This window comes from Melitaea cinxia, chromosome 30 (assembly GCF_905220565.1).
Source record: "Melitaea cinxia chromosome 30, ilMelCinx1.1, whole genome shotgun sequence".
NCBI classification, from domain to species: domain Eukaryota; kingdom Metazoa; phylum Arthropoda; class Insecta; order Lepidoptera; family Nymphalidae; genus Melitaea; species Melitaea cinxia.
The window spans coordinates 6,404,962-6,418,168 of record NC_059423.1 but is presented as its reverse complement, the minus strand read 5'-3'; the positions used below and the strand labels follow the sequence as shown (position 1 = coordinate 6,418,168).

The 13,207-nt window shown below is 34.1% G+C and overlaps 1 protein-coding gene across 1 annotated transcript in view; it reads left to right on the top strand.

Annotated features, from left to right (window-relative positions):
• Positions 1-337: 337 nt before the first annotated feature.
• Positions 338-13,207, top strand: part of LOC123668238 (scavenger receptor class B member 1) — a 75,612-nt gene continuing 62,742 nt past the window's right edge. The window contains exon 1 of the mRNA XM_045602011.1: positions 338-570. Within this exon, the coding sequence (XP_045457967.1) occupies positions 513-570 (58 nt within the window). The 5' untranslated portion in view covers positions 338-512. The remainder of the gene's footprint in view (positions 571-13,207) is intronic.

Here is a 13,207-nt window from a genome sequence, read left to right as displayed (position 1 = left end):
GAATATTGTTTTCGTTTGGTTTCAATTAAATTTCAAGAAAATACAGCTTAAGGGTGATAAATATTACATGAAATGTAGTTTTTTTCATGGGTTTGAATTTTAGCTTTGAGGTAGCCTTAAAAATTATTCAAAGTACTCGCGTATATTAACTTTTAAATGTTTTATCCGTAAACTTCTTAAAGTTTCAAGTTCAAAAACCCATAAAGGTACCCTTAAATGACATCAGTTAAATGTTAATAAAAATCATTTTCACCTTTAACCGGCCTTCGAAGGTCCCTGATCTTTGATGGTCAGAACAAGTTTTTTTTTTAAATAATTCTTTCCTTGTTGCAGGTTTCTGCGCGTACGCATCGCGTAACGTTATATAGAAGTCAGTTTGCGACCGACCGCCGGCGGGACAGAACGTCAGTGGGATTTAAAATTAAATTTAAATAAAATAAATGGAACGGATTTAGTGTTTGTGTGTGTTGTGTGATCTTGTGATTTTTTTTAACGTGCTTTTGACAATCACAATGCAAGGTCGTGACAAATTGTGCGCTAAGCTAACGAGTGCATTCCTCAGGAAGTGGTGTAAGTATTTTAACTTGTATATAATATTTATTTAATAATCATCATTTCATCAATCAAATTTGATTTCATTGGTGTTTAAAATATTTAAGAAATTTTCTGAATAATGATAGAAATGAAAGTCTTTGATAGAGTCTTGAGAGAATTTATTTATAATATGATGTCATATTTAAAATTCAGATCATTCAAAATATTGACATAAAAATTGTTTTCTTTTTGTATGTTTACGATAGTAATAGTTGCAATTTTTTTATATTTTTAATAATAATGTTAAATATTTTATTTAGTCATAGCGTGGCAGGTTGGCAAGTAAAGTTATTCTAATTTCTAAGAACAAAGCGTCGTGCTACACGTATGCAAAGACATCAAACTAGATGTTCTGTTTTTTTTTTTTCTTTTTTATTATTAATATAAAATAATAAATATGTTTGTGTTAAAGTGTAAATATATATAGCTACAATTGACAATAGTGTTTTCATATGTACGTAGGATGGTTGAGTCAAAGTACTAGGTACGTAATTTAAGTTCTAGATGCACTAAAAACCTGTAATAGTATAGATAAGGTATAAAATATACGTATTTATACCTATCAGCCGACTGTTACGTAAAAATTAAGGCCCATTACTTAATTACCTAAGCGTTAAGTAGTCTATCTACAAAACTGATAACCGTGTATTTTAAAAATTTATTTATTTAACATTTAGTGATTTTATTAATTTTGTATTATCGAGAAGTTTCCTTCTAGAGAAACAATATATCTCAAATTTCTCAAAACATAAGTCACTATTTGTGGAGTTGATATTCTCGATGATGGAAAGGCATTTTAATAAGAATGTTTCCAATTTATTCCACTTATTTGACATAAAAAATGAATTAAATTAACTTTATATGTTCGTTAAAAAAAGCTACAAAGGAAATTACAAAGAGTCTTAATCACTGGAACTACGACATTATTATTATTTTAATCGCCTAAAAAGTTATTTGACTTTTTATCTTATTTGGGTTGTCATAGTAACCTGCGCTATTTTAAAAGTGACGACCGCTCTAGTGTAATGATGCGTGTGCTGTGTCGGCGGCGCCTAAAATCCGGCGGTCGCGGGTCGCGAACCCGAATTCCCGCTGGGACCCCGCTCGGAGTTTGTGTTTATGCAAATATTTACTTTAGATTTGGTTGGTTGTCTTTACGGGTCTCCCCACCTTGCCTCAGAGAGCACGTTAATCATTACAGCCTATACAATCCACTGCTGGACATAGGCCTCCACAAGTTTACGCCAAAAATAACGTGAACTCATGTGTGTTGCCCATAGTCACCACGCTGGGCAGGCGGGTTGGTGACCGCAGTACTGGCTTTGTCGCACCGAAGACGCACGTTAGAATCAAGAAGCACGTTAAGCTGTCATATATATACTAGCTGACCCGGCAATCGTTGTCTTGCCGCTAAACGCTATTAAAAATAGGAGTTGATGGTAGAGGGTTGAAAATTTAGGGTTGTATGTATTTTTTAATGTTATATCATAAAAAAATAGAAATTAAAAATTTTGTCTAAAAAATAAAAAAAAATTTTGGGGTGGACTACCCCTAACATTTAGGGGGATGAAAAATAGATGTTGGCCGTTTCTCATAGATACCGGATAAGCACAAAAAATTTCATCAAAATCGGTCAAGCCGTTTCGGAGGAGTTTGGCAACGAAAACTGTGATACGAGAATTTTATATATATATATATATATATATATATACCTGATAACAATTGCTAGATCGTTGGATGGTGGTTTAAGTTCTGATCCTTATTCTAGATGGCGAAAGAGTCCTAGCAGTGGGATATTATAGGCTGGATCATTCGTTCGTTCGTATTTAAAAATTACTGTATTTATAAATTACTAGTGGAATCACATACTTTAATGCCTACTGCTTCACTGCTACATACCACAATTATATGTTTAATAGCCTACGGTGCGTTTGCCTCGTATTTATGAAAAGATTATTAAAACAGGTTTAGTAAACTCTAGAAGCAATCATCAAGCATGTTAAAACCGATACTAAAATACTATATCTATAGTAGTAAGTCTTTATATAGTTGAAAACAACATTTTTAACAAGCAAATTTTTCTATTTGTTTAAATATAAGGAAAATTACGTCTTACATTGGTAAAACTAATATTTTGACAAAAATATAAAAAATATATTTACAAACGCATGTATTTTTTGTCGACACTTAAGATAAGCTTGGAAAAGTTTTAGTTGTGTCTAGTTTAGTTTCAATTATAATATGTAAATACATAGAAGCCATTTACGATAAGGCGTTGATTATTTTTTGATCAGCCCGTTAGCGCAGTTTGCAGCAAAATCAAAATCAAAAACAGCTTTATTCAAATAAGGCTCCAAGAGCACTTTCGAATCGTCATTCTGCAAATTAAAACTTTAAAAATAAATTATTATTCTTGTAAAAGTAAAGCTACCACCGATTCGGAATATAGATTCTGCTGAGAAGAATCGGCAAGAAACTCTGCAGCGACTTTGCTTTCTGTTTTAGAGGTTGTGGGTTCGATTTCCGTCGCGAGTCTAGGTGGAATATGCTATTATTTATATGTATATTTATTGAAAAATGTTGGTATACTACCGCTTTGTGTGGTGCATGTAGTCGCCTAAAACACCTACGTTTACGGGTTCAGTTCCCGTTCGGGATGGATATTTGTATTTCTACAAATAATTACGGTTTGGATGTTCATCCTTGTGGGTCTCCCCACCGTGCCCCCGATTGTTATCATAAATAACTGTTAGCGATCATCACTCGTAATAGGGAACATATCCGTCAACCCGCAGTGTCGCAGCGTGGTGGATTAAGCTCCAATCCTTCACCTACATGAAGAAAGAGGCCTATACCTAGCAGTGGGATGTTACAAGCTGAATGCATATATTAGTCCGTTAATACCCAAACATTATTTCTTTTTATTATTTATTAAAACCCTATCACACGTAAACAATTTGAAACCATTACAAATATAGTACGTAAAGACGACCTTATCGCTTTCAGCGATCTCTCCCGGGCAACCTTTATTGATAGTTGAGGAAAAGTGCCGGGAAGAGTGAACAAACAAAACGATACAAAGTTATTACATACACAGAAATCAGCTTAAAATTTATTAATATACACAATTCTTCTGTACGTGCGTTTGTCACGTAACTTGTACTAAAGTGGTGCAGTTGACCAATTTTGTTAAAATTTTGCGTCTACATTTTAATGGGTTCATAGATGCCACATTTGGGTACGGTGGGTACCTACTGACGGTATTTCAACAATCAAATTTCGTAGCTACTGTTCCGGGCGGGGCAACATCTGCCGGATGCGCTGTTTTTTATATATTTTTCATGAAATAAATGAATCTTAGTAAAAGACGACTGTGTCTGTATGTTGGAAATATTTATTTAATAATTAAACTTCTAATATCATAAGACTGAATAAAAACTCGTCTTCATTCAGGCGTCGAGTTAGCGAGTGCGTCAAACGGTATTCTATATCTGCGATCGAAAAAACAAGAAGAACCGGTCGGTTCGTGACTCGCGAGTGGAAACCTATTTATATATCGCGGGTAATTATATAGGAATATATGTATGAAAACATAAAAAAAAACAAGTGTTCTTTAGACCACAAGAGTGACGTAAAACATACGAACCGTGAGTCTCTCTCTTTTTATCTTCACACACACGTATTGTGTAAATATTTAAAAAAAAAAAAAAAAAATTATTTAAACTTCTATCTCGTTCTCAACTTCAAAATAAAGACCAAATTGTCTTTGTATTGTATTAGACTTTTGAAATTACATTCGAATCGTCGTTTAATCAAGTTATAATTATATTAAAAGTGTAATAAATTATTTATGGTTTTATAGCTATCTAAGATACCAAGCTAGTTCTGTCAAATGTTTTGTCACAGCTTGTAACACTTCACTGGTTAGGCATAGGGCATGTGGCTAGGCCTCATTCTCCAGGTAGTAGGAGAATCGGAGCTATTACTCTGCTCCACTGCGGGTTGACGGTTAATTTCCATTACACGGTTCACCTATGTCACCTATGGTTAAACAGGACCGTAAGCTTTTGATTTTTGACATATTGATTTTTGACATAATTTAGCAGTAAATGTGAGAAGCGTTAGAACTTAGGACTTTAATCGGGACGTGAAACTGGCAAAAAGTCTAAGGATTTCCTTTTTTTTTTATTAACTTCTATCTGCACGTCGTGTCACAGAGGGTTTTATGAGGGAACCAAAATTATGGGTTCTTTGAAATTTTGAGATTTAAAAATAGTTTGTGATATTTTATATATATATGTATATGCCAAATTTCACCACAAAATATATAATGGGTTTATTGAAAGAACAGAAAAACAAACAATTATAATATATATTAGAATCTACAATTTTTACGGTCTTTAAATATAAATAAATAAATATATTACAACAGACACACACGGTCGGTCGGCTGTTCCTAAGGTAAGCAACTAATACTTGTGTTATAGGTAACAGCCAACTGTTGTACCTAAATAGTTTTTTTTTATAACTATACATAGAAATAATACATATATAAATAAATATAAATAAATATAAATACTACACCCAGACTCAGGTGGGAATCGAACCCACAACCCGCGGAGCAGAAAGCAGGACCAATACAAACTGTGCCAACGATCTAGACAAGTAACAAAAAAACATAGTAAGTACATATAGGTAAATATATATATTACATTTATGTATGTATATTTATATATGGACACACATTAATAATCTTCAAACATAACATTAAAATGTCAATGTCAAATTTTATCTCAATTAATAATAATTATCAATTTTGTTTGTTGTTAGTTTTATTCTAAAACAAGTTATTAAGCGTCTCTGAGATCAGACAATATTCTTTAATTGATAATATTGATACGAAACTTTACTAATTCAATTAAGTAGGTATGGTCAAGAGTTTTTTGTGTCGGTTGCTTTTTTTGTGAACATTAATGTCTTAAAAAAGGGTCTTAGCTCGATTTCCATAATGCAAAATAGTTTTACTTTTGAACGAACAACGCGACTATAGTGAAAAAACTTCGAATTTTGTCGCGGTTTATTAGGTTGGCAGAAGTACACCGTTACACTGCTAGCTTTTTTCTGTTGGGTAATCTGGAAGAGATCGCTATTTAGTGATAAGATCGCCCATTGCACTATATGTGTCTAGAATTAAGGTTTGCTATGTATACTATCTTTAGTTGCAAAAAAGTGGTTTATTATTATTATTATTAAGTACTGTCCGCCTGTGACCATGGTTGCTGTAAAGTATCCGAAACGTCAGGCATCTAAAAAACCTAATAAACCGCCATAAAATCCGAAAAAGTTGTTTCTATAATTAGTGAAATTCGCGTAGACATTAGAAAACAACACGAACTTGTTTGAACTTTTACTGTATTAGAAGACAATATAGCAAATCAATGAAAGTAAAATATTTGTGATTATAATAATCGTACTGAATGAGTAAAGTGTGAGTGTGAGTAAATAAGTGAACGAATATAATTTAAATGAATTTAAAAACTCTAAACGGTTCAGACTCAACGACCCGCTAGGATTTAATCTTGTCCAGACCGCGACAAACATATATGGGATATACTAATGTTTGTTATTTAGGGGGATCAAAACCGCGACCGCAAATGTAAAAGCCTGTGCAGTAAACGCTGCGTCAACTCGTCGTTGAGTACCACTAACTGACCTGGCTACATTCGTACCACTAAATTTTGGAAGTAAATTTTCTAGAGACTTGGGCGTTATGAAAAGTATGATCGGACGTGGCGAACGGAAATTGAGAGGGAGATGTAAGTTAGTGAAGATAGAAAGAGAGAGAATTACGTTTCGTAAGTTATACTTCAGTCGTGTGGTCTAAAGCACACTTTTTTTTGACATAGTGACAACAGCATAACCTACCTTTTTTTTTACGTGGGGAAAATGCATCATGTATACCCTCCAGCGCGGGGGCGCCAGAGGGTTATGTCAGACTCCTACTGACTAAAAACCACCACGTGTTAGCAGTCATCCGCCTGGGTGGGGCGAGATGGGGTCGCGCTAGCATTCGCCATCTCGCCTCAGCGGTAGGCCCGGACAAAGCCTCCGGGCCCCGTCATAATGGTGGGGTGGCTTCGCTCACAACAAGGCCACCCCTCAGACGTATGGGGTCGTGTCGTCCGGCCGGCCGAAGTCCCCCTACTATCGGCCGCAACAGCATAACCTATCTGCTCCAATAGTGTTTTAAGAGCATCCATGAACCCTTTGAAATATACCGACGAAGTTTCAAACAAATCAGTCCAGCCGTGTAGGAGTTTGGTGAAAAACACACGTCCTGAAGAATATCTATACATCTATCCAAAAAAAAAATTCGAGTGTCTACTTGTAATATTAAAATAACGAGTTTTTACTAAATGCATATGGATGTATAGACGGTACATATACCAAAATATCATTTTTTACAATTTGTCTGTCTGTTTGTTCCGGCTAATCTCTGAATCGGCTGAATCGATTATGACGGGATTGTCACTGACAGATAGCTGATGTAATAAGGAGTAACTTAGGCTACTTTCATTTTAGATTTTTTTTTTTATAACTCAGCGAACTGAACAATAACTTTTTTGTTAAATTCCACGCGGATGAAGTCGCGGGTACAGCTAGTTATAATATATATATAAAGATGGATAAACGTAGATGTATGAGCTTGACGCCATTATAAGTAAAATCCACAGACGTCGTATCTAAGTTTAAGTATGACGGAATATTTATTTTGACATTTATCAGACACTAGCGAATTTTTTAAGTAATTAATAATGTTACGCTTACTTAGTGAAGTATAAGTTATTGTAACTTTTATATCTATATGTTGTGTTCCTGTGCTGAGTTCAGCTGACCAGAGCTCCTGGGGGAGATTGGGTCGGCAAGCCGTTTCTGATGCTTTTGGTGTTGCAGTTGGTGTTGGGCCTAGGCAACGGTAATCGCTTCCGATCAGGTAGCCACACGCTTGTTTGTTACCCCACTTGTAAAAAAATCGCCCTAAAGTGATTGATAATACACACATCATGATGAATGTCACAAAATTATCTATGTTCCGAATTACAGCGCCTGCGAGTAATTCGTTTCTTCGGTTGCTTTAATACTTTAGATTAATACTTTATTTTTTAAGAGATAACATTAGCTCGCATAAAAATTAATTGTAAAAATTGTAATAAAGCCGTATAAGAAGAAATTTTTGGGTTTAAATTAATCCCCAGGGTGTCGTTGAAGACAACCTATATTCTCAAAAAAAACCCCCCAAAAGTCAAGGAAGCCAATCAACCAACCAATCAATATAAAATTTGCCACATTAGGTACATTACAAACATAGTGTCTGTCTACTCACGGTTGTTTGAAAGAAATGATAAGGCCGCCTCCTAAGGCTCTGATAACATCACCATTGCACTTGTCATTGTAAGGTCGAGGTACTTCCCCAGACGCACTGCTCCGGATTTTGAGCAATATATTCCACGGCTTTCCAGACGTGCCCTTCCTCAGTTAGTATTACATAAATATAAATACCTAATTACGTATTAAGCGAATCTCAGTACTGATAAAAGGAATACTTCAGAGGTACGTTACGATACGAAATGATCAAAAATTCAATAAAAATATACAACCATTTTTGAAGGTCAAAAAACAACTAAGAAAATTTCACATGACTTAGGTTTTAGGGTTCCGTAACTAATTCCTACATTACGAGTTATTTGGGTTCACTTTTACGGATTATATTACTTCTCAGTCAGTCATAATAACTGCGTACGGTGCAGTTTTGCGCGTACCGTGTAGACTGTAGTGGTTCACACTCCAGCGATTACGGATTTGGTTCCCGTTCGCGATGAATATTTGTATTCGTAAAAATATATCCTTGTGGTCTAGACATTATACGGAATTCTTTTCGGACGAACCCGGTTCACAGTTACCGCGTTTTTTACAATAAAACAAAAGGGAAAAAGAGTTTTTATTTTTGATTATTTTAAAAAATTTACATTCAATGCCTTTTGTATTAATTAGTCGTCCTTTTAAAGGAGAAGTGATTAATTTTCAAGATTAGTTACTGAAGTTATCGACTTGAGTGGTGTGTTTATGTTAAAGATATTTTTATATAAAGTGCGATGTGTTTTTACTTCTGTTTGCGGGTTGAATACTGGGTGAAGAATATGAGTGATTTCCATGATCGTGATTCAGCCTGTAACGTCCTACTGCTGGGCAAAGGCCTCTCCCCATGTAGGAGAAGGATCGGAGCTTAATACATATGAGTAGTAATTTGATATCACTGAATACGTCTAGGCAATTATAAAACATAAAATTAATTTATATTAAAATACATAAAATACATAAAATTAATTTAGTTTAAATTAAAATTAATAAAAATAAAAGTAAAATTAATTAAGTTTGATTATTCGCAAGACAGGACAACGTCTGTCGATTCAACTTATCTTTATAAATAAAAATGAATGTTGCTAAGCACATAACTCGAGAATGGCTCGACCAATGCGGCTGGGCCCACGGAAGGTTTTAATACAATATATATACTAACTTTTGACAGAATGAAGTCTGTCCGGGCAGCTAGTTAGTAATAAATAATTGTGTTTGCTCGCAAACGATAAAAACCGACTTCAATTACATCGACAAGTAATACAACGTAATTAGACGAACAAAATTAACAAACGCATTAGTCGTCACTACGGTTTTCGAGGTTTTCCCTCGATTTCTCTGGGATTCCATGATCAGATCCTAGTTTCCTTATCATGGTATCATACTGGGGATATCTCCTTTTCAACAAAAAAGAATTATCAAAATCGATTCGTAAACGACGAAGTTATACCCGAACATACATACGGTCGAATTGAGAACCTCCTTCTTTGAAATCGTTTATGAATACCAATCTTTTATCTAAACTTTTAATGACTCGGCATATTTACAGGAAAAATTCATACCTTTGCTTAACGTAATTAATTTCTTTATGATTTTTTGTACAATCACAAAACAAAGCAGCGATATATCGTATGTGTTAAAAATAATAAAAGTTGATACAGCATTCCTTTATTGTAAGGACGAATTGAATATTTAAATGCGCATCTCTTCCGAGAAATATTCGAGAACAGAAAAAGTTTGAAACATACCATCCTTCATCCATACTAATATAATACAGCTGAAAAGTTTGTTTGTTTGTTTAAACGCGTCAATCTCGACTATTGGTTCGAATTGGAAAATTAATTTTGGGTTAGATAGTCCATTTACAGAGGATAGGCTATTTTTTTATTCAAATTAACATGAAACATATATTAGCAGAAATATTACAAAATAAAAACTTTTATTTATACAAAATATTATACATAGTTACAATTCACAACTTAAGAACTAAATATTTACAGATAGTTTTGGTTACATGAAACCGCAGGTCGGGTCAAATAAACATTTTATAGTGTTAAACCTAATCTTTTTCGCAGAGAACAGTCCTTAACCAAGCTTTGGGACGATTTTAGGCTGATTTTAATAAAATTCAAACAACAAATACAGTTGGGTTGTCTGGAAGAAATGGCTAATTAGCCATAAGTCCGCCCATTGTACTTCACTGCCTGTATCTATTTTTATGCTTTGTTTGTAATATATTTGTGGTGTACAATAAAGTATAAAATAAATAAATAAATGTTTTTCTTTAATACAACTAGGTCGGTTAACAAGCGTACGGCTCACTAGATGGTAAGCGATTATTACCGTACCCTAAAGACGCCTGCAACACCAGAAGCATCGCAAGCGCGTTGTCGACCCTTATCCCGACCCCCGACTCTCCTCAAGAGATCTGGCCACCTTACTCACGACAGGAACACACTGCTTGAAAGCAGTATCATTTAAACTAAATATAATGATGATGTGAGACGATATGACGCGACATGAACTAGCTACAAAAGTTTAGCTTTCTTGTTTACTGTCAAGCGCGTGACATTTAAATAAACGTTATTTTTATGATTTTTACATTTTTCTACGCAATTTTCCTTGTTTTTCATTTCGCTAGAACCTTCTACAAAGTATTAAAAAACTTAAGAACAATATTATCCAATTCGTCATTCGGAAGTCATGTGTGTACATACATTTTGGTGATGCAATTTTATTTATATAAATATTATTAGTAGATATACCAACCCGCAATGTAGCAGCTCTGAGGATTACGCTCCGATCCTTCTCCTAGATGGAGAAAAAGGTCTATGCCTAGCAGTGCGATGTATGTACTTTGTACACCTTTTTTACGAAAATTGCGCGGACAGAGGAGTATGAAATTTCGTACAGTTTATAATTTATATAGAGAAGGAGTGTAGAATGCTAAAAAATAAAAATAAAAATATATTAAATCAATAAAAAAAAAGATTACACACACTACCATATTTGATACACACGCATATTATATTCTTTTGTTGATTGTCAGTCTGTAGTCAAATTGAAAACTTAAAAAAAAGGTTCTTTATTTTCATAATTTTTTGGTTTTCTTTAATTTAAATTTTTAATTATGTTCGATATTACCCCTGGACGACCACTAGTCTGTATAATGAGCAATTAACTAAAACAATTATACGTCCACAAGATTATGACAATTTTGATATTTAATACGAGATGTTTTGAAAGAGATTGCAGTTAATGTAATTATGTACATTACATGTAATTCCATTGTCTTGATACTCGAGGACGGCTGAATTATTACCTAGCTACCGATCATCTGTCAGCCAAAACGATATAATATTTAGCCTATTGTTGTGTGATCAGTATTATATTAGCCTATAACCGTCCCAGTGCTGGGCTAAGTTAACTTTGCGTGTTCATCACGTTATCCAATGATCTTTGAGTGAAGTTTATACGTTTTAGTTAAAATATTTCATTATAATGAAAAAACTTTTTCGAATTTTATCGCCGTTTATTAGGTTTTTGGTTAGGAGTTCTATGACCATAGTTGCTGTAAAGTATCCGAAACGTCGGGCATCTAAAAAACTTAATAAACCGCGATAAAATCCGAAAAAGTTTTTTCATTATAATGAGTGAAATTTGCGTAAATATTAGAAAATAAAATATTCCAGTTACTAAAAATCATTGTGATTCCGTAATGACATAAATCAAAGAGTAGTCAATCATACAACACTGCTCGAGAGCAGGATTATTTAGCTGTGATCTTCTGTAAGGTCGAGGCATTTCACCAGTCGGACTACTCCTGATTTTGAGCGGGATATTTCCTGCTGTGTCCCTCATTCAATTGTTATTCGAAAGCGCTTATAAAAACGGCTTCTTACAACTTAGTGTAAATTTGTTCGAAAACTATCATGAAGCGATTGCTAGAACAATGAATGACCTTTGTGATGCAATAATAATATTATTAGAAAATGGGGCCAATAAGTACCTGAGACGGAATCGAATCTAATACTTATCTCAACTGTGTCACAATCCTAGTTTAAAGTATCGGCTCTGAGGAAATATGATCGTTAAGATATTATTAGTAAATGACTAAAGACAGCTTAATTAATCGTTAACGATCCGGAACGCGCTGCAAGGATATCGGATTCGATTTCCGACACCTTACCTCAGTAAATTTTATTAATTTTATTCATTTCCTCCACTTTTTAGGTATGTCATTAGATGTTTATCGAGATAATATGAAATATGTGGAAAAGTATTAACACCAAAATTGTCATCCTAATTATTTGACTGGACTTTTTTGGAGATTTACCAAAACTCAGTACTCAGATCCTTTTATACTTGTTACTTTTAGGTATATGGGGCTACGGCCCTGAGACTTCTAGTCACTAAATGTTACTATAACATAAATGAATAATGATAAATTATCAGACCAAATATATATGTTGATGAAAATATTAAATTAATAAAATAATGTATTGGACGAGAACAGATAGTTTATATTACAATATATATTACTAAAAGCGCTTCCTCTTCTCGACCCAATTATATAAGCCCCAGCGGGGTCCATAATAATGCTTTGTATCTTTGAAAATAAGTACACTGTAGATTATGGTTACGAAATAAATAAATAAAATAAAGACTTTTTCCATGAGGGTAGTTGTAAAACACTGTCATAATTTTGGCTTGCCAGCAACTTTCAACTAGCGTTGTGTTCCTGTGTGGTTAAGGTAGAGAACTCCTGGACAGGGTCGGGCGTAGGGTCAGCAACGCGCTTGCGATGCTTTTGTTATTGCAAGCGTCCATAAGCTACGGTATCAGCTTATCACCAGGCGGAACATATACTCGTTGCTACATTTTTAATAAAAAAAGTGTGTGTGTACTTATATACGCACATAAGAAGCTATAATTCATTGGATAGCCAACATCACTTGCTAACTTCTTCGTTGACTAACTAACTTCAGGGTGTCGGCTTTTTTTGTGACGGTGCGTGCGCATCGTAAAAATTTACTCATCATTTTTCCATAACGTGCCAAAAGAAATATAAGTTCAAAAATATTCCTGTTTTAAAATGGTCCAAGTTTATCTCATCTAAAGAAATACAATTAAATTACACTACACGAGTGTTTACAACGACATTCCAAATGTAATAAATAAAGTTAGATTTACGTTC